This window comes from Pelodiscus sinensis, chromosome 21, assembly GCF_052426305.1.
Source record: "Pelodiscus sinensis isolate ZL-2025 chromosome 21, ASM5242630v1, whole genome shotgun sequence".
NCBI lineage: Eukaryota > Metazoa > Chordata > Testudines > Trionychidae > Pelodiscus > Pelodiscus sinensis.
The window spans coordinates 15,303,610-15,331,428 of NC_143072.1; the positions used below are offsets into that span (position 1 = coordinate 15,303,610).

The 27,819-nt window shown below is 44.0% G+C and overlaps 1 protein-coding gene across 1 annotated transcript in view; it reads right to left on the reverse strand.

The window, feature by feature from the left end:
* Positions 1–1,562: 1,562 nt before the first annotated feature.
* The window catches only part of WSCD1 (WSC domain sialate O sulfotransferase 1), a 70,677-nt gene continuing 44,420 nt past the window's right edge, over positions 1,563–27,819 (reverse strand). The window contains exons 6-9 of the mRNA XM_006138563.5: positions 12,420–12,597; positions 8,242–8,406; positions 5,674–5,874; positions 1,563–1,978 (exon numbers count right to left, since the gene is read on the reverse strand). Coding sequence (XP_006138625.3) covers positions 1,626–1,978; positions 5,674–5,874; positions 8,242–8,406; positions 12,420–12,597 — 897 coding nt within the window. The 3' untranslated portion in view covers positions 1,563–1,625. The remainder of the gene's footprint in view (positions 1,979–5,673; positions 5,875–8,241; positions 8,407–12,419; positions 12,598–27,819) is intronic.

Sequence of the window (27,819 nt, forward strand, 5' to 3'; positions counted from 1 at the left end):
TTCAAGGATGGAATGTAATAAATCGAAAGGAAGTGTAATGGAATACTACCCCTCACCCCATCCTGAACCTGGACAGTCACCCACCTCTCTGTGTTCAACAACCATAGTCACATACTAGACCTCCATTTTCTCAAAAGTTACTTAATCCTTAACTCTTAAATAACCGCCCTTAAGGGGTGGGGGAAAGCTGGAGATGACGACTGAGGACAACGAGTAGCTTATGTCTTTAGCTAGAACGCTTAAGACATCTGGAAGGGGTGAATCTACCCAGGTAGGAATATTTTTTTGTCTGTTAAGAGGCCAGCAAGCACGTTGCATGGTCCTCGTCATTCACCATCTCTACCGGCAGCATCTCCCTCCCATAAGGCTTCTCTTCTCCCCTGGCTGCCTGTGCCCTGTTTCCCAGTCCTCACACTTACTAGTTTGATCAACTAACTGGGGCCATTATCCAAAACACTTTACTGACTCTTCAGTATTCTGTACAGCTAAGCTCTCAGCTGGGCCCAAATGACACACCAGGCCCGATGACAGCACTCATTGTAGAAACCAACCTTAAAGACAGAGGGTTCTTGCTTAGGCCTTGAGTGTCACTGGTAACAGAAATGAAATGCTTTGTTCTTCTCTTGCTCTCATCACCCTTTTCCAACCCAGCGGGGAGATAATATACAATGGGGCTTTCACCAAACCTGAGGTATGTCTCTGAATTTGGGGCTGGTTTGAGTTTGATGAGAGCATGAACCTTTGGACCATTTCTTTATCCAGAATTGCCATTTTTTGCTGTTGGGAATTACTTCTTTTCCTGGTTCATGCCCCTTCTGCATGGGGCTATATATCCTATCACCAAAGGAAACCCACCATTCTCCTTGATTCCAACCCAAAGAGACTGCAAGCTGGAGACAGGATTCACCTCCTACATGGAGATTTATACCTCTCTTGGCACATGTTTTGAGTCCATGTTATGATGAAAACCCAAAGTCAGTCTTGAATCAGCTCTACCATGCAACAATGTTATTTTCGACAAGTCAGTGGACTGACCAGTCCAAGTCTAGGTTTTTAAAGTGAGCCTTAGACCAGATTTGTCTGACAGTTCATATCTCTGTGAAAGTGCTCACTGCAGGGATATTTCTCTCTCTCTCCTTTGCAACCCCAATAAAAGTCTAATGTGAGGGGGAATTAAGAAGAAAACAATTAACTGTCTTAAAAGCTAGGGTGAAAACATTTATCGGCTTTGAGGAGTTTCCATACATATGAATGATGGATTTCCAAGCACTGCAAAATCTCAAGCTATTCTTAACAGGTATTGCTAGTAGGCAGTAAGAATGAGAAGAAGGAACCCTTTTCCTAATTAGCAGTGCACAACTCTTAAATTTGTAGCCATTTAAATAGGGAAGGACACACAGAGGCGGACACTAATAGCTTTTTCCTTCATTTATAACCCAGTTTCCATCCTTCATCACTTGCTTTTTGAAGCACTTGGTGCCCCTGAAGAACATCCAAGAGAGGATAGAATTTGCATTCCTCAGCAGACTCCAAGAACATCTTTGCTTTTGTAGCCATAAAGCTCTGGTCTCGTCTTTATTTATTTTTGTTTTATATTAAAAACACAGCTAACTGCTACTGGCATATCATCTTGGAAGATACTCTCTTGGCAGCCCTGTGAGGTTTCTTCTTTTCAGTGCTTCTTCCACTGTCAGGATGTATTTGTTGATAAGATCTTTCATTTCCTGGGTGAACGGCTCAAAATCCTTCTGCCTAGCACCTGACCGCTTGAAATTCCCATCTCTGTTGTTTTCGACACAGAGCAGTCGGTCCTCTGTCACTGTCATGTTTAAGAATTCCACCATTTCTTTCAGCTTGGGGATGAGATTCTGTTTTAAGTCTTCATAGTGAACAACAAGAAGATGCTTTCCATATTTTAACCAGTCTATGACGTGAGAGGCCCACCATGAGGCGTAGCTGTTTACAAAGTCTGGCCATTCTAAACATTGGGGAAAAGAGATGGGGAAGGAGAAATATTAGATGATCCAACCCACACTATGTTTTAATAATTTCCTAGTCTCCTGGGGCAGCAGCAGAATGAGGCCAAACCAGATCTTGCTGAAGGCCCAGCAAAATTACAAACTGAAGTAGTATTTTTCCTGCTTGCTAGGGACAGCTGACTTCTTTTTGCCTAAGTTTGACTTAAAGCTGGTGAGATTTTTTTTAAAAAAATGTTGATAATTCAATGCATATTTTTCCATGCAAAATGTTAATTTTTTTAGTGGAAAATGTTCATTGTTCTTAAAAATGAGTAATCTTGTGGCACCTTAGGCTATGTCTACACTACCAGATTATTTCAAAATAAGCTTATTTCTCTTCACAAGCAGAAGTTATTATTTTGAAATTGCCAGCCCCTTGTTTTGAAATAACAGGCTTTGTAGTGTGCATGCTCTCCTTGTTATTTTGAAATAAGGGCAGTTATTTAGACAGGCCAATACAGACTAGCAAAAATATATATAGTATCAGGGGTATCATGAGCTTTCATGGACAAAACCCACTTCCTTAGATGAGCTCATGGGTTTTGCCCAAGAAAACTCATGATACTATATATTTTCTGTTAGTTTCTAAGGTGCCACAGGACTGCTCGTTGTTTTTAAAGTTACAGACTAACACAGCTACCCCTCTGAGTGTTTTTAAAATCAGCTCTAGTTTAAACCCACACTAAATCTTGTGTGTTTGGTTGGAATGTGAAAGTTGCTGAGTTTGTGTGGTGTTTAGAAAACTCACTGAAAAACAGAGGCAGAGAAGGGACGTGTTGCTGCGTGGGGGGAGGAAATCTACAAAAGATTTTCATAAATGAAAGGATAATTATGATCATCTAGTCTGACATCCTGTACAACCTAGGATTTCACTGAATTAATTCTGCTTGAACAAGAAAGCCTGTGCCAAAGTCTTCACAAGTAGTACATTGAGAGAAAGTCTACACTACAAGGCTACGTCTACACTGGCATGATTTTCCGGAAATGCTTTTAACGGAAAAGTTTTCCGTTAAAAGCATTTTCGGAAAAGCATGTATAGATTGGCAGGATGCTTTTCTGGATCGGGGCTTTTTTGCGGAAAACAGTACTGTGCTGTCTACACTGGCCCTTTTGCGCAGTCTTTCGGAAAAAGACTTTTGCCCAAATGGGAGCAGCATAGTAATTCCAGAAAATCACTGACGATCTTACATGAGATCGTCAGTGCTTTTCCGGAAATTCAAGCGGCCAGTGTAGACAGCTGGCAAGTTTTTCCGGAAAAGTGGCTGATTTTCCGGAAAAACTTGCCAGTCTAGACATAGCCCAAGAGTATTTCAAAATAAGTTACTTTGGAATAATAACTCCCAAAATAACTATTTTGAAATAGCGTGCCCAAACTCCAGGGAAGCCTTGAAATTAGTCCGGGACAGGCTCCCCTAATGTGGATGTATTACCTCAGTTTGGAGCCCGAGGAAGCACTGGGGAGTAATTCATTTGAATGGCCCTGGAGAGAAACTATTAGCACCAGTGTAGCATCCACACTACAGTTATTTTGTAATAGCAATTTCAAAATAAGTGTTATTCCTCATTAAATGAGAGTTTTGAAATAAGAACCCCGTTTTTGAAAATTTTTTGAAATAACGGGCTCGCAGTATGGAGGCTCGCCTTGTTATTTCAATGTAACTCTGTGGTGTAGACATGCCCTGATAGTTTGCAACCACTGGGCTGTGTCTAGACTGGCAAGTTTTTCCGGAAAAACTTGCCAGCTGTCTACACTGGCCGCTTGAATTTCCACAAGAACACTGACTTCCTACTGTCTGAAATCAGTGCTTCTTGCGGAAATGCCATGCTGCTCCCATTCGGGCAAAAGTCCTTTTGTGCAAAAGGGCCAGTGTAGACAGTTCAGATTTGTTTTCCGCAAAAAAGCCCCAATCGCGAAAATGGCGATCGGGGCTTTTTTGCGCAAAAGCGTGTCTAGATTGGCACGGACGCTTTTCCGCAAGAAGTACTTTTCCGGAAAAGCGTCCGTGCCAATCTAGATGCTCTTTTCCGCAAATGCTTTTAACGGAAGACTTTTCCGTTAAAAGCATTTCCGGAAAATCATGCCAGTCTAGACGTAGCCCTGGTGTAAACCTGCAGCACAGTTGCTGCAAAGAGAGGAGTGATTCTAATGAAAACGGCACTGGACTGGAAGTCACAAGATATGTAATCTAATTCCAGTTCTACCACTGATGTGTCTCCTTTTTAGGCATCTCTTTCACCCAACTCCTCCACTCTATTCCTATCCTTTGTCTTGTTTGTGAGATTGGAATCTCTGTTGTTCCTTACTATGTGTTTGTCCAGCACCTAGCATAAGGATCTCCAATCTCTGGGTACTACACTGTTGTAACCTCCTCCTCTTCCCCCTCAAAAAAGTGTTTGTGCAGTTTGCCCTTCCCTAATTCTAATGCTTAGGAGCTCTAAATGGAGAAGCCCTTGCTGACTTCTTTAGTATTGTATTTAGCATGAAGGCAGCAGTGCATTCAGGGGAGCATTTAAAGCTCTCATTTGCTTTGCTAATTGAAAAGAAAAAGCAGACTGCGGTGGGTGCATTTTTAAACATGTTCAGGAGGTTTGAGTAACAGTCAACAAGTCTGATTGTTACTAATCTGTGCTACAGTAATGTCTGTAAAATGCATAAAAACGGACCCCAGCAAATCCTGTTCCATCGTATCCTTGATCTGAAACTAATCCCTTTAATCGCCCTGACCTGTTAGATATGGTGGGGTCAGCACACCGCCTGGTTACATGGGTTGTGTGCAGAGTTTCTCTGCAAAGAGAAATTCACTCTGCCATGCTGTTTCCTCATTGCTGGTGCTAGAAAATCAGCCTTCTGCTGGGCTCCCTTCCACTGACTGTTGGAGACGAACCACCTCCAGAATTCAGGTCTGAGGTTTCTAAGGGCCTCCTTCAGCTCAAGGGCCTGATGCAAAGTTCATTAACCTCAATGGCAAAACTCTCATGGACTTGAGTGAGCGTTGGGTCAGGCCCTCACTGCATTGCTCTACCAACAACACCTGTAGCAAGTAATCACAATTTCATACCTGTGTGTGGGGGTAGGAGGGAGGGAGGGCACACCAGCTATGGGGAGCCATGTAACCTCCCCATATGACCCCTCTACATGACTCTTCCCCACCCCCATCCCTGGACTTCTATCTTCCCCTCCCCATCCCATGTTACCTGGGAGACAGGGGGCTGGTGGTGGTACAGCGGCGGTACATTTTATGCTCCTTTCCCTGTGGCCCTTCCCAGCAGGATAAGGAGCAGAACCCTCAGCCCCTGCCTCTACACAGAGCTGCCCTGCTTGTGGGGGAGGAAGGGCGGGGAATTCTGCTCCTTCCCCCACTGGGAGGGGCCATGTGGAAAGGAGCAAAACTGCCAGCAGCTCCTCCAGCTGCCACAACGCTCCCAGCCCTGCACCCCAGGCTCCAGCCCTGTACACGGAGCTGCAGCTGTGCAGTGGAGGGGTTGGGGATGGCTGGCAGAGGGTCTTTCTGGTACTCCATACCAGCTAAAAATAACTCACTGTTGTGGCGTACTGGCCATGCTGGCCCATTTGCACTACGGATCACACCCTACTGTCAAACCTTTTGAAGTCAATTTTAGGCACCCATTGAGTAGCAATGGCTCGGCCTGTTACCTTTACTCTTCCAGTTCCTATCTGTTGCATATCCCAGGTGGCCCGCACACTTCCTGTTGAATTCCGCCATTAGCGATTTGTACGGGTTCCGTATCAGCAAGATGGCAGAGTCAAACATTTCAATCTCTCTTTTGCCACTTTCATGTGTTTTCACACAGATCGTCCTCCTGCTTCGCCAGTGGTCTTTTTCTCCTTTAAAGCCTGTTTTTTTTAAAAAAATAGGAGGGATTCATTGTTTGTCATGCAGGTTTCTTATTGTAAACAAGATCCTCTAATGGGCTGTGTCTAGATTGGCATGATTTTCCAGAAATGCTTTTAACGGAAAAGTTTTCCGTTAAAAGCATTTTCGGAACAGAGCGTCTAGATTGGCACGGACGCTTTTCCGCAAAAGCACTTTTTGCGGAAAAGCGTCCATGCCAATCTAGACACACTTTTCCAAAAAAAGCCCCGATCGCCATTTTCGCGATTGGGGCTTTTTTGCAGAAAACAAATCTGAGCTGTCTACACTGGCCCTTTTGTGCAAAAGCTTTGCTCAAAAGGGACTTTTGCCTGAACGGGAGCAGAATAGTATTTCCGCAAGAAGCACTGATTTCGTACAGTAGGAAGTCAGTGCTTTTGCGGAAATTCAAGCGGCCAGTGTAGACAGCTGGCAAGTTTTTTTGGAAAAGCGGCTGATTTTCCGGAAAAACTGGCCAGTCTAGACACAGCCATGGTGTAAAATTCTAACTACAACAAGAGATGAAGTAACTTAGAAGAGTGGGCTAGGAGTCAGGATGTCTGAAATGCTATTCCTGATTTTCTCAATGACCAACTATGTGACCATATTAACTCTTAATTTTAGTTGGCCAGTAAGATCTTTGGTGCAGGGACCACCTTTTTTCCCCTGGATTTGTATAGCTCCTAGATCAATAGGACCCTGGTCTTTGACTGGGACTCCCAGGCGCTACCACAATATTAATAATTGTAAATGAATTATATTTGGGTGGCCAGGAATTACTGGAAGCAATCACAGAGTGGAAGCAATCTCAGAATAGTTAGCAATTATCTTCAAGAACTCATGGAGGATAAGTAGACCCCAAAGAAGAGAAGAAAGGTTCTGTGTTTGCCAATCTGTAAAAAGGGGAGCAAAGGGAGCCCAGGGAATAATAAACCACTCAGCCTAACTTTGATAATTGGAAAGATACCGGAACAAATTATTCAACAATTTATCAGCATCTAGAAGATCATATGGCTATAAAGGACAGTCAACCAGGACTTGACAAGAACAAATCATGCCAAGCCAACCTAATTTTCCTCTTTGAAAGGATTACTGGCCTAGTGGATGGGGGGAAGTAGTAGCCATCATGTCTTGATTTTTGTAAGGCTTTTGACACAGTCCCACATAACATTCTCATAAGCAAATTAAGGAAATGTGGTCTAGATAGAATTACTACAAGACAGATGTGAAATTGCATGAAAGATAGTACTTAAAGAGTAATTGTCACTTATTCATATATCCGGTGGGGTCCTATAAGAGTCAGTTTTGGTTCCTGACTAGTGAGGCCTCAGCTGGAGATGTTCAGGGCAGGAGTAAAGAAAACAGGGATCAATTGGTCTCCAAATGCACTGAAGGCTGGACAAGCAGTAATGGGCTTAACATGCAGAAAGGGAGATGTAGGTTAAATATTAGGAAAAACTTTCCAATGATATGGGCAGTTAAGCTCTGAAAGAGGATTCCAAGGGAGTTCATGGAATCCCCATTACTGGAAATTTTTAAGAACAGGTTGGATAAACACCCTGAAGGAAAGATCTAGGTAAACTTGATCCTGCCTCAGTACAGAAATCAGGACTTGATGATTTCTCCAGGTCCCTTCCAGAGCTACATTTCTGTCATTCTATGATTTTCTTACATGATCCATTATTTTTGGGTGCCCAACTTGAGACACCTTATAGAAGCCTGATTTTAAGAGGGCAAGTGCTCTCAAAAAATCAGAACCCTTTAACTTGTCTCTCACTGGGCCCACAGCCACAAGTCAGTTTAGAAAATCTTGACCCAAATTCTTGAGGTGCCTTTGAAAATCTGAGCCTAAGAATCTAGCTCACTTTTTATTTACAAAATTCTTTATGGGCCAATTCTGAGGGTGCAGTGGGGCGGGGAGGGAGAGAGAAAGAGGCGAGTGTGTGTGTGTGTGTGTGTGTGTGTGTGTGTGTGTGTGTGTGTAAGAGAAAGAGAAAGATGGGGGTTAGGGACATAGACACACACAGAGAGAGATACAAGGATAATAATAATCAATTCTTAAATTTGCATAGTTTACCTAATGTGACCCCACAAATCAGAGCAAGATTTTACAAATGAAAATTTTTGTGCATCAGTTTACATATGCTATTCAACCAGTCTCTGCACGCTGTACAATATGTTTGAAAGGTAGGACAAGAAGTAATACACTCACATTCCAAAGCGATGTTTCCATTTTAGCATGGATGTTTATAACAAAGAGACTTATTCATTCCAGAGACAAATGTCAAGACAAGTAAATAAACATTCATGTTTCAAGATGATTTCAGGTTTTCATGTGTCTCTGACAATACCTTTGTTATAGAGGGTTCCATCAAAGTAATAGCTTCCAGTGTAGTATCCAGTGGCGTGTTCAATTAAATGGCGAGCCCAGGTATTACCAGCCCCAGGAAAACTAGACAAAGCAACAAACACTTTGGATTTGGTAGTGAGGAATTTCCTATCTGTGCATCGGGTGTCTGTAAGTACAGAAGATATTTCATTTTAAGCTTTGCAGCTTCTTAATACATTTTACTGACAGCTACTGATTACAAGGTTTAATGCTTTCATCTTCTATTTATATCCTAGGATATCAGTTTCAGTCCAGTTGTGATTCAGATACTTAAAATTAATTCAGCCTTAAGAGAACCGAGTTTATTCTTGGAGGAGACAAAATCCTTTCAAGAAATTGACGTCATGTTAGGCAGTGCTTCATTATTAGAACTGCAATGAATTATTGTGCCTACCTACAGGTTCTGATAAAGCCCCTTGATGTATGTTTAACAGCTATTTGCGTGGCAGGCTGGCCATTCACTGAAGCCTGAATATGCCAAGTAGATTTGCAAATCAAGTGTCTTATGGGAAACCCCTCCTGCTACAATGAGTCAGAGTTCAATGCAACCTCTTAAGCTGGGATTTTCAAAAGTAAAGCAACATTCCATGCTTTTAAAGCCCTGCATGGTTGCCAAAATATTGCAAACAGAAGACAGATTACATGTGCTGTTTTAAAAATAGAATTGCCATGAATGTGAGCCAAAATCATTCTCTTTGTACCTCTAAAAAGGCCATTTCTGACTAGGGTGTGTCTGTTTACAGAATAATCCACTGATTTCCATACAGACAGAAAACATGGAGGTACATTTTGGGGGAGGGGCGAGGAATCAGGAACCCCTCTTGCAAAGAAGCATCCCTAAAAAAAAGTGTGTGAAACAGCGATGGGCAACCTAGGCTAGTGAGTAGGCTGCACGGCTGGCCTCTTTCATCTCAATGAGCTGCAAGTTCATTTGTAACAAAGTCTCCCAAGATTGGGCAACTCTGCTAAGTACGCGTGTGTACCTAGAATTTGCGGGGTGTGCTGATTGACCCTGTAACAGTGCTCTGACTGGCTGCAGAGGGAGCGCACGGCTTTCATGGTCAATATTATGCACAATCAGCACCCACCTCATGTCCTGGCTTGATATGCATGTCACTTTAGTAATAACGATAGGAAAAAACTTGATACAAATGACAACCAGTGGAATCTGGCAACCTTGTGTCAACGAAATGTCTCGCGGGCCGCACATAGAACCCCGATAGGCCACAAAAGGCCCTTGGACTGCAGGTTGCCCACCCCTGCTGTAGAAGGTCAGGTCAGCCGACTAGTGGGAGCTTTTGTCATGCAAAAGAAGGCCTCAAACCCTGACCATGTATAGCTTAAATGAAATGGACTTGACTCTAAAACAGAGAGGGGTGGGCTCACAGTTCTTGTCTCCCATTATATTTCAGAATCTGGATGGGCATCTTACACTGTGGAACTGATTAGAATAGTTTAATGGCATTGCCCAGGGCATTACCCACAGTGGGTTTTGAGAGCCCTGGAATCTAGTCCCATTTCCACCACTGGCCTGTTGGGTGACCTTGGGACAATCACTTTGCTCCTCCATGCCCACTTCTGCATCTGTAACACAGGGATAATAATGCTGACCTCTGCAAAGGACTTCGAGCTGTACTGGTGAAAAGTGCTTGCCGAGAGCTTGGTATTCTATACGTATACCTATTAACGCCTGCCTCACCTCAGAGGGGGGAATGAAGATAACCCATGAAGGGTCATCCCTAATGAACAAAACAAAGAAATGTTGCATATTGCTCCTTATCACAGCGCATGCAATGCCAGCCATCTAAAAGTCGCTGTGGAAGAATGCCTGCATGTGATTCCACCTGGCGGGTGTCCCAGTAGCCCTCCACAACATGACTGATTTCTAAAATCAAACTACATTTTGAAGGATTCACAGTTCATATTTGGAGCCCCAATCCTGGCCAGGCTGAAGTTAATGAGAAAATTCCCTGCTTGAACTCCTGGATTCCTACCCAAATTAATTTGAACTTCCAAGCATCTTGACACATGCACAGTGAAACCTCTGGATTTTCAAAGCCATTCAGAGGGCTGAAGTCCATTAGGTGCATGCACCAGTGAATGCGCAGAAGTGGGCCTACTTTGAGTCTGACCTATAGTGGTGAAAATGAGCTGTGAGCAGAAGTTTAGGCCTCTGTCCAGGAGGAGTCTTAGAGCTCTGCTTAACTTCATGCATGTCCCTCTGAGATCAGTGAAATTACTCAGAGACTTAAGTGTGCCGTTAAGTTGAAGTGATTTGCTGGATTGAGGCCTTACTGTCAATGTGACCAACCTACTTCTAGATGGGGGTGTGGATTTAGAGGAAGATGCCTAAAGTAAATTAGACATGCTGGTAACACTTGGTTTTAATGCAGCTGTAACTGCAGTATGTATGAGCCAGAAAGAGCATGGTTTATGGTTTAATCACAGAACTAGACACGTAGGTACTGTTTTTGATAGTCACGTAGCTGTTTGGCTCCGAGAAACGGGGTGTGTGGGACTGGGTTCAGTGTGCAGGTGGTGGTGTGGGTCCATGATATACAGGATATCTCACTGGATGCTCTGGTTTGTAAATCATTGTTTGTAAAAAGTCTTTGAAAGTCTCCTTTCAGGTTTATTGACCTATAGCACATTATCAATGTCGTTCAATACAGGGTGCAGGAAAAGTGCTTAATTGTGTCATTTGAAAAATCTAAAGCCCATAAAACTGCCCATGAATTTCCAAAAGCCACTATTTATTATGTCATACCCCAAATCCCTTGTCTTTCTTGCATGACTATTTTACTCTTGTAAACATCACATATAAAATATTTATTTTGTGTTAATTACTAAACAACAAGTATATATGTGTATATAAAACAGAATCATATATAGAATCATTATATAGAATCATATAATCATAGGGTATGTCTAGACTACATGGTTCTGTCGACGGAGCCATGTAGATGAGTTTACTAGACATAGGAAAATGAAGCGATGATTGAAATAATCACTGCTTCGTTTACATCAAAATGGCCGCCTCGCTGTGCCGATCCGCTGTTTGGTGGCACAGCGAGGCAGTCTGGACGCGCCACGGTTGACAAGGGAAGCCTTTGTTGACTGCTCCAGTAAACCTCATTTCACGAGGCATACCGGAGCGGTTGACAAAGGCTTCCCTTGTCGACTGTGGCATGTCCAGACTGCCCTGCTGTGAAGCCAAACAGCTGATCGGCACAGCGCGGCGGACATTTTGATGTAAATGAGGCAGCGATTATTTAAATCACTGCTTCATTTTCCTATGTCTAGTAAACTCATCTACGTGGCTCCGTCGACAGAGCCATGTAGTCTAGACATACCCATAGTGTTGGAAGGGACCTCAGGAAGTCATGAGTCCAACCCCTTGCTAAAAGCAGGACCAGTCACAACTAAATCATCCCAGACAGGGCATTGTCCAGACAGGATTTAAATGTTTAGGGATGGAGACTCCGTCACCTCACTGGTTATCACTACCCTCCTAGGGAAATTGTTTTCCTTAATAGCCAACCTAGACCTCCGCCACTGAAGCTTGAAACCATTGCTCCTCCTCCTATCATCTGTCACCACTGAAAACAACCTTTCTCCATCTTCTTTGGACTCCCCCTCCCTTCAGGTGGCTGAAGGCTGCTATCAAATCCCTCCTCACTCTTCTCTTCCATGGATTAAATAAGCCCAAATCCCTCAGCCTCTCCTCATAAGTCATGTGCTCCAGCCTCTTAATTATTTTTGTTGCCCTCCACTGGACTTTCTCTATGTTATTTTTCTATGTTTGGGTTACTTAACACATACATTTATATACACATATGCAGCAAAGAATCCTACAGAAATTTTATTTACCACTAAAATGCTGGCATCTCCAGGGTAGAAAACACTCCATTTTTCAACTGGTCCTAACAAAATCAGATATCAGTGTAGCAAAGGAAGTGAAAGACTACCACATACAAATGAAAAAGCAGGAGGAATTTTGGTCTAGATAGTCTGAAAAGATTCAAACCAGAATGTGGCCTGGCCATGAGAGCAAACACCATTTTGGCTGAATGTTCACCTGGTAGAAGTGGGCATAGCTTCATTGCCTTTAGACGCCTCTTGTTGAGTTGCAGCATTTACCTTGTACTGGAGTCTGATAGACTTGATAGTAATTCTCGTCTCTTGGCACCTCAGCCACAGTACTGACGTTCTGCTGCCTGCTGCAAAACAACCTGTCCACGCTGTCATGAAGAGTGAAATGCATTGTGGGATAGCCACAGTAGCATTCTGGCCCTCCAATGACTGCCAAGGGAAATTCCTATCCAAGAGAGAAAACAGATCAGAATGCAAATGCCATGGCATGAACAAACTTAAGAGGATGCTTCTAATACAAAAGCAAAAGTATATCTTCAAAGGGAACACTGTCAGGATCAAAGTGATATTTATTTTCATTGAAGAAAATCTCATACCTGTATCACTATTGGACCTGTTGCCCATTTCTTGAGGCAATTTTTTGAGTCTTTATCTGATTGTTTGGCTCAGAACTTAACAATTCAAAACAGTTTTTATCTATTACTAACATGGAATTTAAAAACAATGAGCAGACCTGTGGCACCTTACCGACTAACAAATATATCACGAGCTTTCATGGGTAAATCCCACTTCATTAGATGAGTTGGAGTGAAAATTATAGACTCCAGAGTATACATAACAGGAAAAGCAGTTACCTGTCAATTGTAGGACCAGTGTTAATGATAATTGAATAAGGCTGGATGTGTCCCCTTAATAGATTCTGATGTGTAAATGAGTTTATCAAAGGCAGGGGAAATTGCCTATGTAGTGAGTGAATCAGTTAATGTTTTTATTGAAGCCCAAGTTGATAGTGTCGCAGCTATAAGTGAATTCCAGTTCAGCAGTCTCCCTCTGTAATTGAGTGATAAAATTCCTTTGAAGAAGAATGTCTAGTTTTAAATTCATTATTGAATGTCCAGGGAAGTTAAAAAGTTCCCCTATAGATTTCTGGGTGTTACCATTCCTGATGTCTGATTGGCATCCCTTAATCCTTTATCACAGAGACTCTCCAGTTTGGCCAATATACATGGAATTTAAGCACAGAAGAAACCTCTGTGATCAACCTCTCTACCTTTCTATGGAACACAGACCATAGAATTCCATCTGAGAACTCCTGCGTGGAGGATTTGTTATTCTTTGCTATAAAAGTCAACATTCCTAATCACAATAATTTAAAGACGCCAAAGGCCAACTCTTCAGGTGTTGTAAATAAACATAGCTACATCGACATCAGCAACTTTATTCTGATTTTCAGCTGCTGAGGATGTAGTCCAGACTAAGAAAAAAACTGAATACCGTACATACTCGAGTATAAGCCGAGTTTTTCAGCACATTTTTTGTGCTGAAAAATGCCCCCCTCGTCTTATACTCGAGTCAGCGTCTCGAGAACTGAGGCAGGCGGGCTCAGCGCGTCTCTGCCGCCGGCCGGGTCTAGCCGCGTGAGCCCAGAGCTCCGGCCCCGGTAACCGAGGCGCTCGGGGCGGGGGGCGCTGCCGGGAGCGGGCTGGGCTCCGTGTGTCGGGGGCCGTCGCTGCGTGGGGCACTCGGAGCCTCTGCCGGCCGCTTGGGTTGTGGGTGCGCCCGCAGGTGCTGCTCGGAGCCAGCGGCCTCGCCCAGGGGCCGCCGGCAGGGAGGCTCGGGGAGCAGCCGAGAGGGGCTCTGGCCTGGGAAAGGTCCGGGCGGGGGCGGCGGGGGTTGAGCTGGTTGGGCCGAGTGTCCGAGCGTCTGTTCCCGTGTGTGACTGGTGCTGGCGCTAGGCGCTTTCTTGCAGGCGGCCCTTCAAGAGCTCATTGGATTGGCGGGAGGACTTTGATCGGGAGTTACGGTATTTTTGATACCATATTGTTTTTGTTGACCCCCTTTTCCACTTACAGAGCTAGGTTATTGTTTTTCTTTGAAATAAATATTCATGTAATTTTATTGGTATCTATCTTCATTTTTTACATTTACCAGTAGCTGCCTCATTTCCTACCCTAGGCTTATACTCGAGTCAATATTTTTTCCCAGTTCTTTGTGGTAAAATTAGGTGCCTCGGCTTATATTCGGGTCGGCTTATACTCGAGTATATACGGTAATTGCCAGGATAGCGCCCACAGAGAGGAAAAGGGCTTTGGACTTCAAGAATTCTGTTTTCAGGAAAGGGAACCAGGGAAAAAGCAGAGATTTAGATGAATGAAATGCCCAATACATTTACAAAAACAATGGAAGTCCACAAAGAACTGAATATCTCCTCCTCTGACTCATTCACAAATGGGAGTGCCCAAACAGTGTTTATTTTGTATAGCTTTCAGAGGGAATCTCCCAAACTGATGAATCATGAGCAGAAAACAGTCATTTAAAAACAAAGCCAATCAGTTTTACACCAAACACTGTTAAAAATATAGTAGGAAGCAATGTTTACACTATTGTAGACAAAGAGACTGAAGTAACAGCACATATGGACCTCTAGCAGGGTTTCCAAAGCCAGTGGAAAATTTATAGTACCATATGCACAGCAAAAGGCAGACACTCAGGGCACGTCTACACTATGCAGAAGAGTGATATTGCTATGGTCGATCTTCTTAGGATCAATTTAGCGAGTTATGAGGAGTAAGGCAAGCCAACAGGAGCATTTGGTCCTGTCGGCCTTCTACCGGGTAGACGGTGCAGAAATGGGATTTAAGATATGTCGACCCTGGCTATGTAACTAATGTAAATGGAGTTGCAGATTTTAATTTGACCTTCTGCTGTAGTGTAGACCAGACCTAAGGGTGAATTAAAGAGTTACCACCCACTTCCCTTGTGTCTTGGGCTACATCTGTAATTAAAACTCTACAGCAGCACAGTTCACAGTCGGCTTGCTGCAGCACTTGGTGTAGACACTGCAGTGATGGGAGAGGTTCTCCTATTGGTGTCCATAATCTGTCTCCCCTGTCCGACAACAGCTAGATTGATGGAAGAGTTCTTCCTTTGATCAAGCACTGTCTACACTGGGGGTTAGGTCAGCTTCACCATAGCATACTAAACTGGAAGTTTAGAAAAAAGGAGACTGAGGGGGGATATGATAGAGGTCTATAAAATCATGAATGGTGTGGAGAGGGCGAATAAAGAAAAGTTATTTATTAGTTCCCTAAATAGAAGAACTAGAGGTCACCAAATGAAAGTAATGGGTAGCAGGTTTAAAACTAATAAAAGAAAGTTCTTCTTCACACAGCGTGTAGTCAACCTGTGGAACTCCTTGCCAGAGGAGGCTGTGAAGGCTAGGACTATAATAGAGTTTAAAGAGAAGCTAGATAATTTCATGGAGGTTAGGTCCATAAAAGGCTATTAGCCAGGGGATAAAATGGTGTCCTTGGCCTCTGTTTGTCAGAGGCTGGAGAGAGATGGCAGGAGACAAATCGCTTGATCATTGTCTTCGGTCCACCCTCTCTGGGGCACCTGGTGCTGGCCACTGTCGGTAGACAGGATACTGGGCTAGAAGAATCTTTGGTCTGACCCAGTACGGCCGTTCTTATGTTCTTATGTTCTTATGACCAACCATTCAAATCAATACTTGACACTGCAATATTACTTTATGGGTCTCTTAAAGTATATTTACTAGAGCAGGGTGACAAAGGCAAGATGAGTAGGGGAACACCTTGTTTGTGAATCCCATTGGGGCTTACAATGAGTTAAGTATTGAGCTGCTTGATAGTCAGGACTTAGGTGACTGCACGTGATCAGCTATTGAAATGTAGGCAACTTGGGGATTTCATTGTTAGAGACCTAAGCACTGAGGGTGAGATTCAGAAGAGGGACTAAGTCAAACATTTAGGTACCACAGGCATTTACAAAACTCCTGCTCAGCTGCTGTCTAGCCCTATGAGCACCTAAACACCACAGACTCCTAAATCATTTTGAAAAATGGGGCTGTGATACCTAGGTCACTGGGACATTTTTGAAAATATGAGACTATATCGACCACATGGGTCAAAACCTACCATGTTGCTATCCGAGCATGACTTTGGATACAGAAAATTAAACAAAACCTCCAGATACCGGGAACCAGATTTTCAAGAGTTCAGACAAGATTGTAATTGAGGGCAGATTTTCACAGGAGCTCAGCTCCTACTTTGAAAGCAAAAGAAGGGTCAGATTTTCAAAAGTTCTCAGCCCGCAGGAGTTCCTGGTGTGATGTTTATGTACAACATTTTCAAGAATTCAGGTCTTTGAGAACCTGTTCCTTGCTGTCGGAGCTGAGCACCTAAACAGTCTGTTCGAAATCTGGACTTGATGTCTCCTTTCACTTAGATGCGACAGCACCTCTTGGTTTGGATTCAACGTTCAAACAAGCCCTGAGACTTCAACGTGGTTTCTAAAATGAGACGGGCTTTCTTCACTGCACAGACCCAGTGGTGCACAGTGATGTTATATTTTACATGTTTTAAGAACGCAGTTTGGCAGAGTTATAAAAACATAATTTCGGACATGTGACTGCAGCAGAAGGATTGGGAGAGCTTGAACAATTAATTGTAAGTGTATGACTCCATTTAAACATCATCCCCGTTTCCTGTCCTTTTAAATATAACATGCTTTTGGACTCTTGTTTACTAAATAACTCCTCCGTCTTGAGCCTGGATATTTTGTTCCCTTTAAAGGCTTTTCTTCTGGCATGCACATTTGGGAAGGAAATGGTAAGAATTTTTATAGAGAGGGACTGCAGTGCAGGAACTGGTGCATAACGTTTGAGGGTAGAGCCATAGGGGTTCTAATCCTGATTCCATCATTTCAATACACCGTGGTAATGTCTGTAAATAACAGCATGGGTGAAATTCTATGCTCTGATTTATAAAGGATGCTAGCCTTGATGTTCATTATGGACTCTTTTTATCCTTACAAGATATAAATCTGTGAAAATTTACTTTGCCCCGTTTGTAAAATGGGTCTAATGCTTGCTGTATAGGGCACTATGAGACAATATTACTATAATTAGCAAGTGTGATACACTTTGAGATCCTCAGATCACAGGCATTATGAAAAGATAAAACTTCGTATAGTTCAAAAGCTTCAGGGGGTAGCCAAGTTAGTCTGTTACCGAAAAACTTAAAAAACAAGAAATGGTCTGGTAGCACTTTAAAGACTAACAAAACATGTAGATGGTATCATGAGCTTTCATGGGCTGCGGGGGGCGGTGGGGAGATGATCAGAGTTGGTGACATTTTACTGTTGTTCTTTGGCAATGTGCATTGGTAAATTCTGGCTCCTTTTCAGGCTTAGGTTGCCCACTCCTGCTGTAAACGGCTCACCCTCTCTCAAGCGCCCCCTTCTGGCTAAGGACATGTGTCCACAAGCTCCCGCTCCTGTGACTGACTTTGGGAGTGAAGCTCTTTCTTCTGGGTTGCCTAGGATCAGGCTTCGTCTTGCCCTCTTGAGTAGTTTCTGGGGGTTGGGAGGACGCAGGCCACCCACTCCTTTGGGTCCCAGCCCAGGAACTTTGTAAATAGCAGTTGTCAGCTGAAATCTTTACTGTTCGCTGCTACTTGCTCCCTGGGCCTGTTCTCCAAGAATCTGTTCCATTCTTTCAGGGCTTTATCTCAGGTTCCTTACAGCACCCTGTTCAGAGCTTTGCAATTCATTGTAGCCCACCCCGGCCAGTCTTCGGTCACTGGACCTGGGCTTCAGCCGGGTCTACAATCCAGCCTACACGCTGAGCTACCCAAGGTGCCACACTGCCTTTCCAGTCAGTCAGTCCCTGCATCTGGGAGTGGAACTGAGAGAGGAACTGCCAGGCCCTGGCCCAGCCGCCTTTTTTAACAGTCTTCCTGAGCTCTGATTGGCTGCAGCAGAAGCAGTTGCTCTTGCTTGCCTGGAGGACTTCTCCTCTGCTCTTTTCCCTGGGGCAGGGTGTGTCAAGGCCACAGGCCTCCAGCAGGGGGCTTGGAGCCTAGTCCCCCCCTTCCATCACAGACCCCAGTTTGTCATGTTGAAATCAGTGGGGCTACGTCTACACTGGCGTGATCTTGCACAAAAACTCTTAAGTGCAAGAGTTCTTGCATTAAAGTAGTTGCGCAAGAGAGCGTCTACACTGGCATGTGCTTTTGCGCAAGAGATGTGCTTTTACGCAAGAGCATCCTTGCCAGTGTAGACGCTCTCTTGCGCAAGAAAGCTCTGATGGCCATTTTAACCACAGGGCTTTCTTGCGCAAGAAATTCATGTTGCCTGTCTACACTGGCCTCTTGCGCAAGAACAGTTGCGCAAAAGGGTTTATTCCTGAGCGGGAGCGTCAGAGTTCTGGCACAAGAAGCCCTGATTTCATACATTAGAACTTCAGTTTACTTGCGCAAGAACACGCGGCCAGTGTAGACAGGCAGCAAGTTATTGTGCAAGAGCGGCCGCTTTTGCGTAAGATTGCGCCAGTGTAGACACAGCCTGGGACTAAAGCTGGGGCTTAAAGTTAAACACACGCTCATGTTCTCTTCTGAATAAGCATGTGGTCACTTATGACAGGATGAGCAACCTTAGGCTCAGGGGGCAGGGGCTTGCCTGGATATGGACCCCAAGGCTTTGGAACCCCCTCAGAATTGGGAGCCCGCACTGATGCTCCAGTGCCCCCTCCCCCATTACCGCTCATGGCACTGGAGCACACAAAATTTACTAGGTTAGCCCCTCTCCCTTCCCCCAGGCTCTGATGTGCAAGGGGAATGAGGGGAGTGTCTTTCTCCTCAGCTGGACGCCACATTAGTGAGGGTTTTGAGGGTTTTGGGGTGGTTTTTTTTGTTTTGTTTTTTGGCTTCTTACTTGTGTGAGGACCCCGACTGATTTTTTTGTGTGGGTCAGCAGCTCCTGACCCAAAAATGTTTCCCCACCCTTGACCTATGTGGTTAAAGTGAAGTATGTGGTTAAGTGCTTTGCTGAACCAGGACATATAGAATCAAAATGCCTGAAGCTGAGAGTTGTTTTCCTTTTTGCCATTGAAAAGGGGCGATGTGAGACTTTTAAAGACAGGGTCCCCATAAATGTTTGCATGAAGTGTGGGTGTATTTGCATGTGCACTTTGCAGGGAAGTGAAATGCCCATGATCAAGCATTTATAAGAAGTTCAAAGGGTTGTTCAAGCATACAGAGGGGTCAAATTCCAGAGAATCTATTTGAAAGGCTTGCTAAGCTGCCGCTATCTTTACACGTTTAGCAAATGCCTTTTAAAAATCTTCTTGATTCTCATCTATGCAAGCGCGTGACAAAACTGTTGAGCGGCTTATCTCTTGCTCTTCCCCAGTGCTTACCCTCTGATAAGGAGTCAAATACGATGCGTGCACCATTTGTGCCCAAACTACCAACATTTGCTTACTGAGTGAGATATGAGATTGTCAAAAAGTATTTGCAGATTTGGTCCAAGGGTACAATGGCCCCATTTCTATTCGCAAACAGAGCTGCAGCTTTTCTGCATAGGTCAAATAATAAATTTCCCATTCTAATTTGGCTTGGAATAAAATGTCTCAGCACAACAGCAGCTCTGGAAAGCTTGCAAAAGTAGCAAATATGCCTGATTCTTCATCCTCTGTATTGTTTGCAGCCATTGACACCAACGCAAAGTGAGCGTGAAATGCTGTCACTCTGATCTGGTGCTGTGTGATGGTGAACTACGATCAGAGTTTCAAACTAGTGCATGACCCAAAAAGCCCAGCTCACCTCTGGGTAACATAAGCATCCTTCTGTTCAGACTCCACTGACTTCAGGAGTTATTTCTTATTGCTCTTTCTATAGCTGCAGCTCTGTGCCTTTCTCTACTATCAGTGGAACTCTGGTCTCAGCAAACAAAAGCAAAGCCACATCCTGTGGCTAAACATATCTGCTACAGGTTGAACCTCTCTAGTTCAACACTTTCTGGTCCATCCATGGTCTGGCATGATTTTAGTTAGTAGATGTCCACTTTTCGTGGGTGTGGCCAACTTTCCCACAGTCCCATAAAGTTTGTTTACAGACACAAGTCCTGGCTCTCCAGCTACATCTATACTATGAGTTTTCTTGGCAAAAAATATGATAATGAGGGACTCATTTTCATGAGTCACAATGTCATTTACATAATTTCTGCCAATCCATTTTTGTGCTAGGGATTTTTGCACAAAAACAAGCAGTGTGGAAACCCCCTTTTTCCATAAGATCCTTTTGCCCCAAAAAAGGAGGTATACCCATCTTGTGGAAAATGGGGTTTTTGTGCAAAAAGAAAACATCCACACTGCTTGTTTTTGTGCAAAAACCCCTAGTGCAAAAAAGGATTGGTAGAAAATATGCAAATGAGATTGCAACTCATGCCAATGAGTCCCTCAGTAGCATATTTTTTGCCAAGAAAACTCATAGTGTAGACATAGCCTCAGTGTTCTATGCTGTAACGTAGTTCTGATTTACCCCTATTTGGCTTCTACGAGCCCAGGAAGCAGTGGAAGGGTTGGTAATCCGGCTAGACAATATTGGTATCCGGTGGTTTGACAAATTCTCTGGTTTGGCACTGGTCAGGTCCTGAGAGTGCCAGACTAAAGAAGTTCATCCTGTACTTCCACTACATGTGTCTAAAGAATGGGACAGATTCTAACAATATGCTGTGCGTAAACATCCTTCAGAGAATCCACATCCAGGCAGGGGAAAAGAGGGTGGAAACACTAGATCTTCAGGGAGAAATCTTTCTAAAGGCTTCCAACCAGAGGAGCTATCTGGAGCAGTGCAGGGGTTTCACTGAGTCATGATCTCTTTATGCACCTACTTAACTCGATCCAGATACAGCACCAACATATAAGCCTCCATGTCTGTTATTTGTGCTCCTAACAGGAATAGTCAGTGCTGTGACAGCATAGGTGTCAACCTTGGGGAAGATAATAGAAGTGGCCCTAATCTTTTTATTATCATGGGGATATTCTCCATTGCAGCGGTCGAGTTAATGCATTTTCACTCCTGGTAGCCACAACATTTCTCCGTGGTTGCATCGCTATGCGTGAGGATGGGCTATTCTGGGCTTTTCCATGGGCAGAATACAGAGGCGCATGCATTTTAACATGGGTTTTGAAGTTAACACTTCGGGTGTAGAATATGGCTCCCTGTAAAGGTTCTTCCCAAATAAACCTCAAAAAGGATTTTACTCTCCCATCCTATTCCATACTGCGGGCTGGAGTGTCAGCCCTACTGAGGCCTATAAGCAAGTGGAGTAACTGTCAAGCCAATCAATTACCACATCTCAGGAAATGCTCTCCTAACAACACTAAATATCAGCTGCCTTGCCTCAACCTGAAAATGTGGCTGGATCGCCAATGTCAGCGCACACCGGGCATATTTCACTAACATTTCAAATCTTTGCACATTTACCAGCCCCAAAGAGAACCCAAGATAAGCTCAGTTCCTTCCCTGTTCCTTCAGTGCCACTAACTTTAATAGGTTGGCAATTTTTAAATCAAAGGAAGATCTCCCCTTCAACTGCATGAACTGTTTTGTTTCATCAAGTATATTAAACTGTCAAATCTCTGTACATTCTCAAAACGACTGGAGAATTTCAGATAATAATGTTACTTTATTTACAACATTCAGGTTTCAGCAACATGACTTGATTCTGAAAATGCAGAGCAATTTTCAATCCTGGAGGGAATTTCTAAGAGCTAATCTCCATAAAAATTAAATATATATCTGTATCTTCCTGTTTGGCTTCAACATGTGCTGGGGAAGGAATAAAACAGAGAGTTGTGGCTTTATCAGTGAACCATTTTGAGCAAATGTACTGTGCTCAGTAAGAGCCCAGCAACAGTTCTGGGAAACGCAGCAGGAGTCCAAGCATGAGTGCGAAGAGCTGCAACTCTTTATGTTCACCTCCCCTGATTATTCAGATTTGGGGCATATCTTATGCAGAAAGTAGAATGATTACAAAATAATATATTCAGCTCTGACTTCTCTTTACTATTTAATCAACAATGACACTCCATCCCCATTCTGTCAATTTCACCCTCAGTAATGGCACAGCCCCCATCTAGCAAGGGTTCTAAGCACGTGCCTAAACTTTAGTACGTGAACAGTCCTACGGTTCAAAGTGCTTAGTTCTCTACTGCTTATCTCCAGTCCCGTGGCAGTGCAGATCCACGGAAGTGAGTGGGGCTCAAAATTAGGCATGTACACAGTTAGAGCCAGCCTTACTGCACACACAGTCCTGAAACAAACGGGACTCATGGGGTGAAATCCTGGCCCCACTGATATCACTGCGAGATGGACCATTGATTTTAACGGAGCCAGGATGTCACTTGCATAATGGAGTAAGTCACTACCAGAAATGCCCCAAAATGGCAGCTTATGTTAAGTTCCTACTTGTGTAAGCATTTGGAGGTTCAGGGCCTGCAAGCCCTCACTACTCTTTACCTTGCACCAGCAGTCCCATTGACGTCAGCACCCATGTACTTTAAAATTGGCCTTCTCAATAATGCAAACACATCATGTAGGGCTACAAACAATTCTCATTATTTTTGTTTGCTTTCCTCACAGCATTTTCAACACTTATATAAATGCATCCCAACCCTCGCCTCTAAAAGTCCTTTTATTATGAACGCATTATAATAATGAATTGCCAAGAGATCAAAACCGTATCTAATTAGTTCAACTCTGATCCGGGCTCAAACTTTGATGCAGCTTTCTTTAAAACAGGGACACACAGTGTCAACCACCCCAAAAGCACAGAGAGGCACAAATATGTGCCAAAAAAAAAAAGGCAGTGCCAGGCATCAAAAAAAGTTCATCCCACAATGATTTGGGGGCTGTTTGAAAATAAACATGTTCATTGTGCAACAAAGTCATACATCATTTTGCAAATTTCTATCAGCATGACTGTTCTATGAGTAAAAAAGGAAAATATCTTGAAATCAGCTCTCCCCCTGAAATGAAAATCTCTTCTTATTTTACATTGTTCCCTGCCCAAAATAGCTTGCAGTTCTTATATGCTTATGCTTATGTAGTATACAACACAGTGGGGTTGTGATCCTGAATGAGTTCTGTAGATGCCACTGGAATAGAGATAAATCTAATGGAGGGATGATGATATACAAAACCTTAGAATGCATCTAGTTGGGGTTGGTGCATGTAGTTGGGGGTTGGTCCTGCTTTTGCGGGGGGTGGTCTGTACTCAATGACCTCCTGAGGTCTCTTTCAGCCCTATGATTGTATGATCTACATAGCAGGGCTTAACTCGAGATAAGCTAAGCAAATTGAGCCACGTCAATTGTGTAGCTTATTTTGAAATAGCTTATTTCAAAATTGGGAGCATCTACACAGCACTTATTTTGAAACAGAGCACTCTTCCTCTGACTTCCCTTACTCCTTGTTCAATGAGGGTTACAGGAGTCAGAGTAAGAAGTCCTGCAGCTTGACAGTATTTTGACGTTATTTCAAAATAACTGCCTGCTGTGTAGACGCGGAGAAATGTTGCTGTGTAGATGAACCCTTACTGAGATAAGACAAGGGCCAATTCCCAATGAAGTCAACAGAAAGCTTTCCATAGTCTTTCAGTGAGAGCTGTATCTAATCTTTAAGGGACTTATCTTAATTAACTACTCGTGAATTAGCTTTTCTGAAAACCAGGCCCTTTTAGGGTATCCCAAAAACCAGAAGCATCCAAAATCACCACTCATCTGTGAAAATATAGGCACCAGTTTTTTGAGTGCATTTGATTCTGCTAACTTTTTTTCTCCAGGCTTTTCCATACAATCATCTCAGCTATTGGCAAGCAACAATTCCACCTCACAAGTGGATTACTTATAAAATATGTGAGCACTTTTATTCTGAATTAAAGTGGTCTTAATATGGCTTAGTTTAATTCACTTATAAACTGAATTAAGGCCACTTTAATTCTAATTATGACTATCCACACAGAGGTTTAAAGTAGCCTTAATTCAGTGTGAAAGTGAGTTAAACTCAGCTGAATGAAGGCCACTTTAATACTGAAGAAAAGTGTCCACGCAGATATTTAGTGTGGATTAATTAATCCATTTAAAATTCACACTTTTTGTTAGTTCAGATTTATTTCTCTGTATGTCCCTGTGTAAAAAGGGCAAAGCTAGAAGCCTGGAGTCATCTATCACTTATTCTCACACACTCCCTGTATCGGTACTATGAATGCACACACACGTACAATGGTAATTAATTAACACAGAACAAAGCTTCAATGGCATTTTCTCAAAACATGCTGAACTGAGGAGGAAGCATAAAGGATATGTTGACTGGAAAAAGACTTCCCACTCCCCATCAAGGGATAAAAGCTGCTAAAATTACTCTACCTAGTGATTACAAAGATTTGTCTTTCATGCCTTAATAGTTTTAATCAATTTGTGTTACTAGAAGACAAATTAATTGAATGTTTGGTTTACTCCATGGCATCTGAGGGTGGCTTTAGGCTAAATCTGCCCATAAAACAAACCTTTCTCTTCACAAAGATACAAGCCAACTTTGGGGGTGGAGTGACCTCCGCACCATAGAATGTGCCTGGGCCAAATGCTCCAGTCCGTTACACCAGCTCATCTCTGCTCAAAGCAGTGGAGTGAATTATGTAGATGTAAACCCAGCCGACGGAGGATGCATGCCTGTGTGTCAATCTGCAGGCCAATAAATAAGTAGCAGAACTTCATTAGCCCCTGGTTTGCACCCTGCATGGTCGTTTGCCCCAGTGCAAAATGGACGTAAAATGTAAAAAGTTGGAATTTTCCACTCAACGTTTATGTGGACACAGGAGTGGAATCGCTTTAACTGTGCCACGAGAGGGAAAGTACAGCTCCCTTAGGGTATGTCTGCATGACAATCAGACATGTGACTGTAGCGCATAGGCAGACCCGAGCCAGCTTTAATCTAGGTACCTGGGAGAACAATGCTTCGGCAGCACAGGTGAATGTTGGTCAGAATCCAGGCCTGGCTTGTAAAGTCCATGCTGCCAGGCAGGAAGGGCCCTTCCTAGCCGTTCTGGTGCCCTACACAGGGCCCGCTCCATGGGGGGCTGGCTGTGCTCAAGAGCCATGAGGGAAAGGAGCTGGTGCAGGGGAGGAGGAGCAGGGCTACCGGGCAGGGATAGAGCAGGTGTCGTGCTGCCCCCACACTCAGTAGCCATGGCTGGAAACAGAGCAACTCAGACCCACCCGCTCCCCCGGCCACGTGGCTCGGGGGCAGGGGTGGAACCACAGTGAGAGTTAGGGGAAGGGGAGTGGAGAGGGCTGGGGCAAGGTCACTCTGCTTCCTGCTGCCACCAGTGAATACGGGGGCAGGCCTGACCCCTGCTGCTGGCAGCAGCCCCCTGCTAATCCCCACCTCTCTGTCCCCAGAAGGGAGCTGAGGAGCAGTCCAAGCTGCCCCAACTCCGACCCTCCTTGAGCACCCTCCAACACGCCCTCCGAAAGCCCTCAACCCCAGCCCAGCGTCCGCATCCCTTCCTGCACCCCGGCCCAGAACTCACACCCTAACCCCCAGACCAGAGCCCTTCCTCACACCTGGAGGCCCCCTCCTCTACCACAACCCCCTCATGCCCTGCCACCCCAGAGATCTCTCACACCAACTCGCTAGCCCAACCTTGAATCGCTCAACTCCAACCCCACCCTAGAGCCCACACTGCCCCCAGCCAGTGCTCTCATACTTCTGCACCCAAGTCTCTGCCCCAGCCTTGAACTCCCGCCCGCACTCAGAACCCTTTGGTCCCACTCCTGCCTCATGAATGTTGTTCTGTGCGCCAATATGCAGGTGCTATGTCACACATCACCTCTGTGTTGCACAGCCCCTCCACATAAGAAAAATAATTCCACTCCAGGGTGGGAAAAATTAGAGGGAACACTGGCAGGGACAGCCTAGTCAATAGGCAGACCGGGGGTCAAATTTGGACCTCCACATGCTTATGAATGGATCAGAAAATCTTATTTACGTATCGTTATTTTTGTATTATTTTCTCTGAAGTCAGGACCTGGACTAATGCTATGGCCAAGAAATTTGAACTCTGAAAATAAATAACTGATTACCCCTATGTGGCTTCCTATGTAACAAGCTAGCTACCTCAAAGCCGGCATGTCTGCATTCACACCTCCTGCTTGCAACATGGGCACAATTGTATCAGTATAAAGGTGCACATGCTACAAAATACAGCTTATCCCCATATGAAAAGGAGAAGGCGCTGCAGGTCTAAGGACTCTTTGCGGTGGTATAACTGAATCCACACTTGGGGTTGGACCAGTATAGTTATTTCAGAGAAAAACTAAACCCCTGCATCCATAACCTGTTATTTATACAGGCACAAAAACTGGGTGAAACCTGCATTATAACAGAAGTAGAACTTAACTTGAGTTGAAACTAAGGGTGTGTCTAGACTACAGGGTTTTGTCAACAAAAGTGGACTTTTGTCGACAAAACTATACCTGCATCTACACTGCCCCTGAGTTTTGTCGACATAAGGTCTGTCAGCCTTTTGACGACAGAGTTCTGTTGACAGAAGGTATTATTGCATCTACACTGACCTTTGCGTCTGCACTGTCATGTCGACAAAGCGGCTTGCTTTGTTGACAGAACTGGATGTAGTCTAGACGCTCTTTGGCGACAGAAGCTTTGTCGACAGTATCTGCTGACAAAACTTCTGTCGACAAAAGCCTGTTGTCTAGACGTGCCCTAAGACTGGTTGCGGTGGAAAGGGGTTTTACGGTGAATCTAAATGCACTGGGGTCAGAGCTGTGCAAAGTATCTTTAGTGTAAATGAGAACTAGTCCCATAATCACTTTATTAACTACCGTGGGTTTTTTACACCACTCTGGCAGTACCAACGGGCCTTCAATGGAAATAAACATAATTACATAAGGCCCCAAATGTAAATGAGAATCAGAGCTTTTCTCGATGCCTGGGACAGCTGTAAAAATGGTCTAAGCACACACGTCACACCATCAAAGGCTCATCCACCTGCACATCTATGTGCATGATCTATGCCATCATGGTATTCACACTCCTCAGCAATTGTTGGGAGTGGGGGGCCATATCCACACTGACCAAACTGGCCTAGTTAGCACTGATCCTCCACTAGATAAGGTAACACTCTGTGCTCACCGGGGCAGAGGAGCCATCCGGCATGGCCATTCAAAATGGCGTCTTCAAAATGGCAGCGGCCAGAAGGAGCTTAATGTGGCCAAAAAAGCCTTTAAACACATTTCTTAAAGTGGCAGTCTTTTTTGTTTTGTTTTGTTTTGCTCAACAACTTCACGCTGTATCCACTGCTATTCTGTCCGGAATGAGTTGGCCACTCCTTTGCTAGAATATTCATGCTGCCTCTGTAATTTCCACTCCAGTGCATCTGACAAAGTGGGTCTTTGCCCACAAAAGCTTATGACTGAATCAACCAATTAGTCTTTCAGGTGTCACAGGACTCCGCGTTGTTTTTGTAGAAACAGACTAATACAGCGACGCCTCTGAGACTTGTTATACTGCTGTAATTCCAGTGAGCTTAGCAATGTCCTGATAATTGACAGTAGCGTAACTGA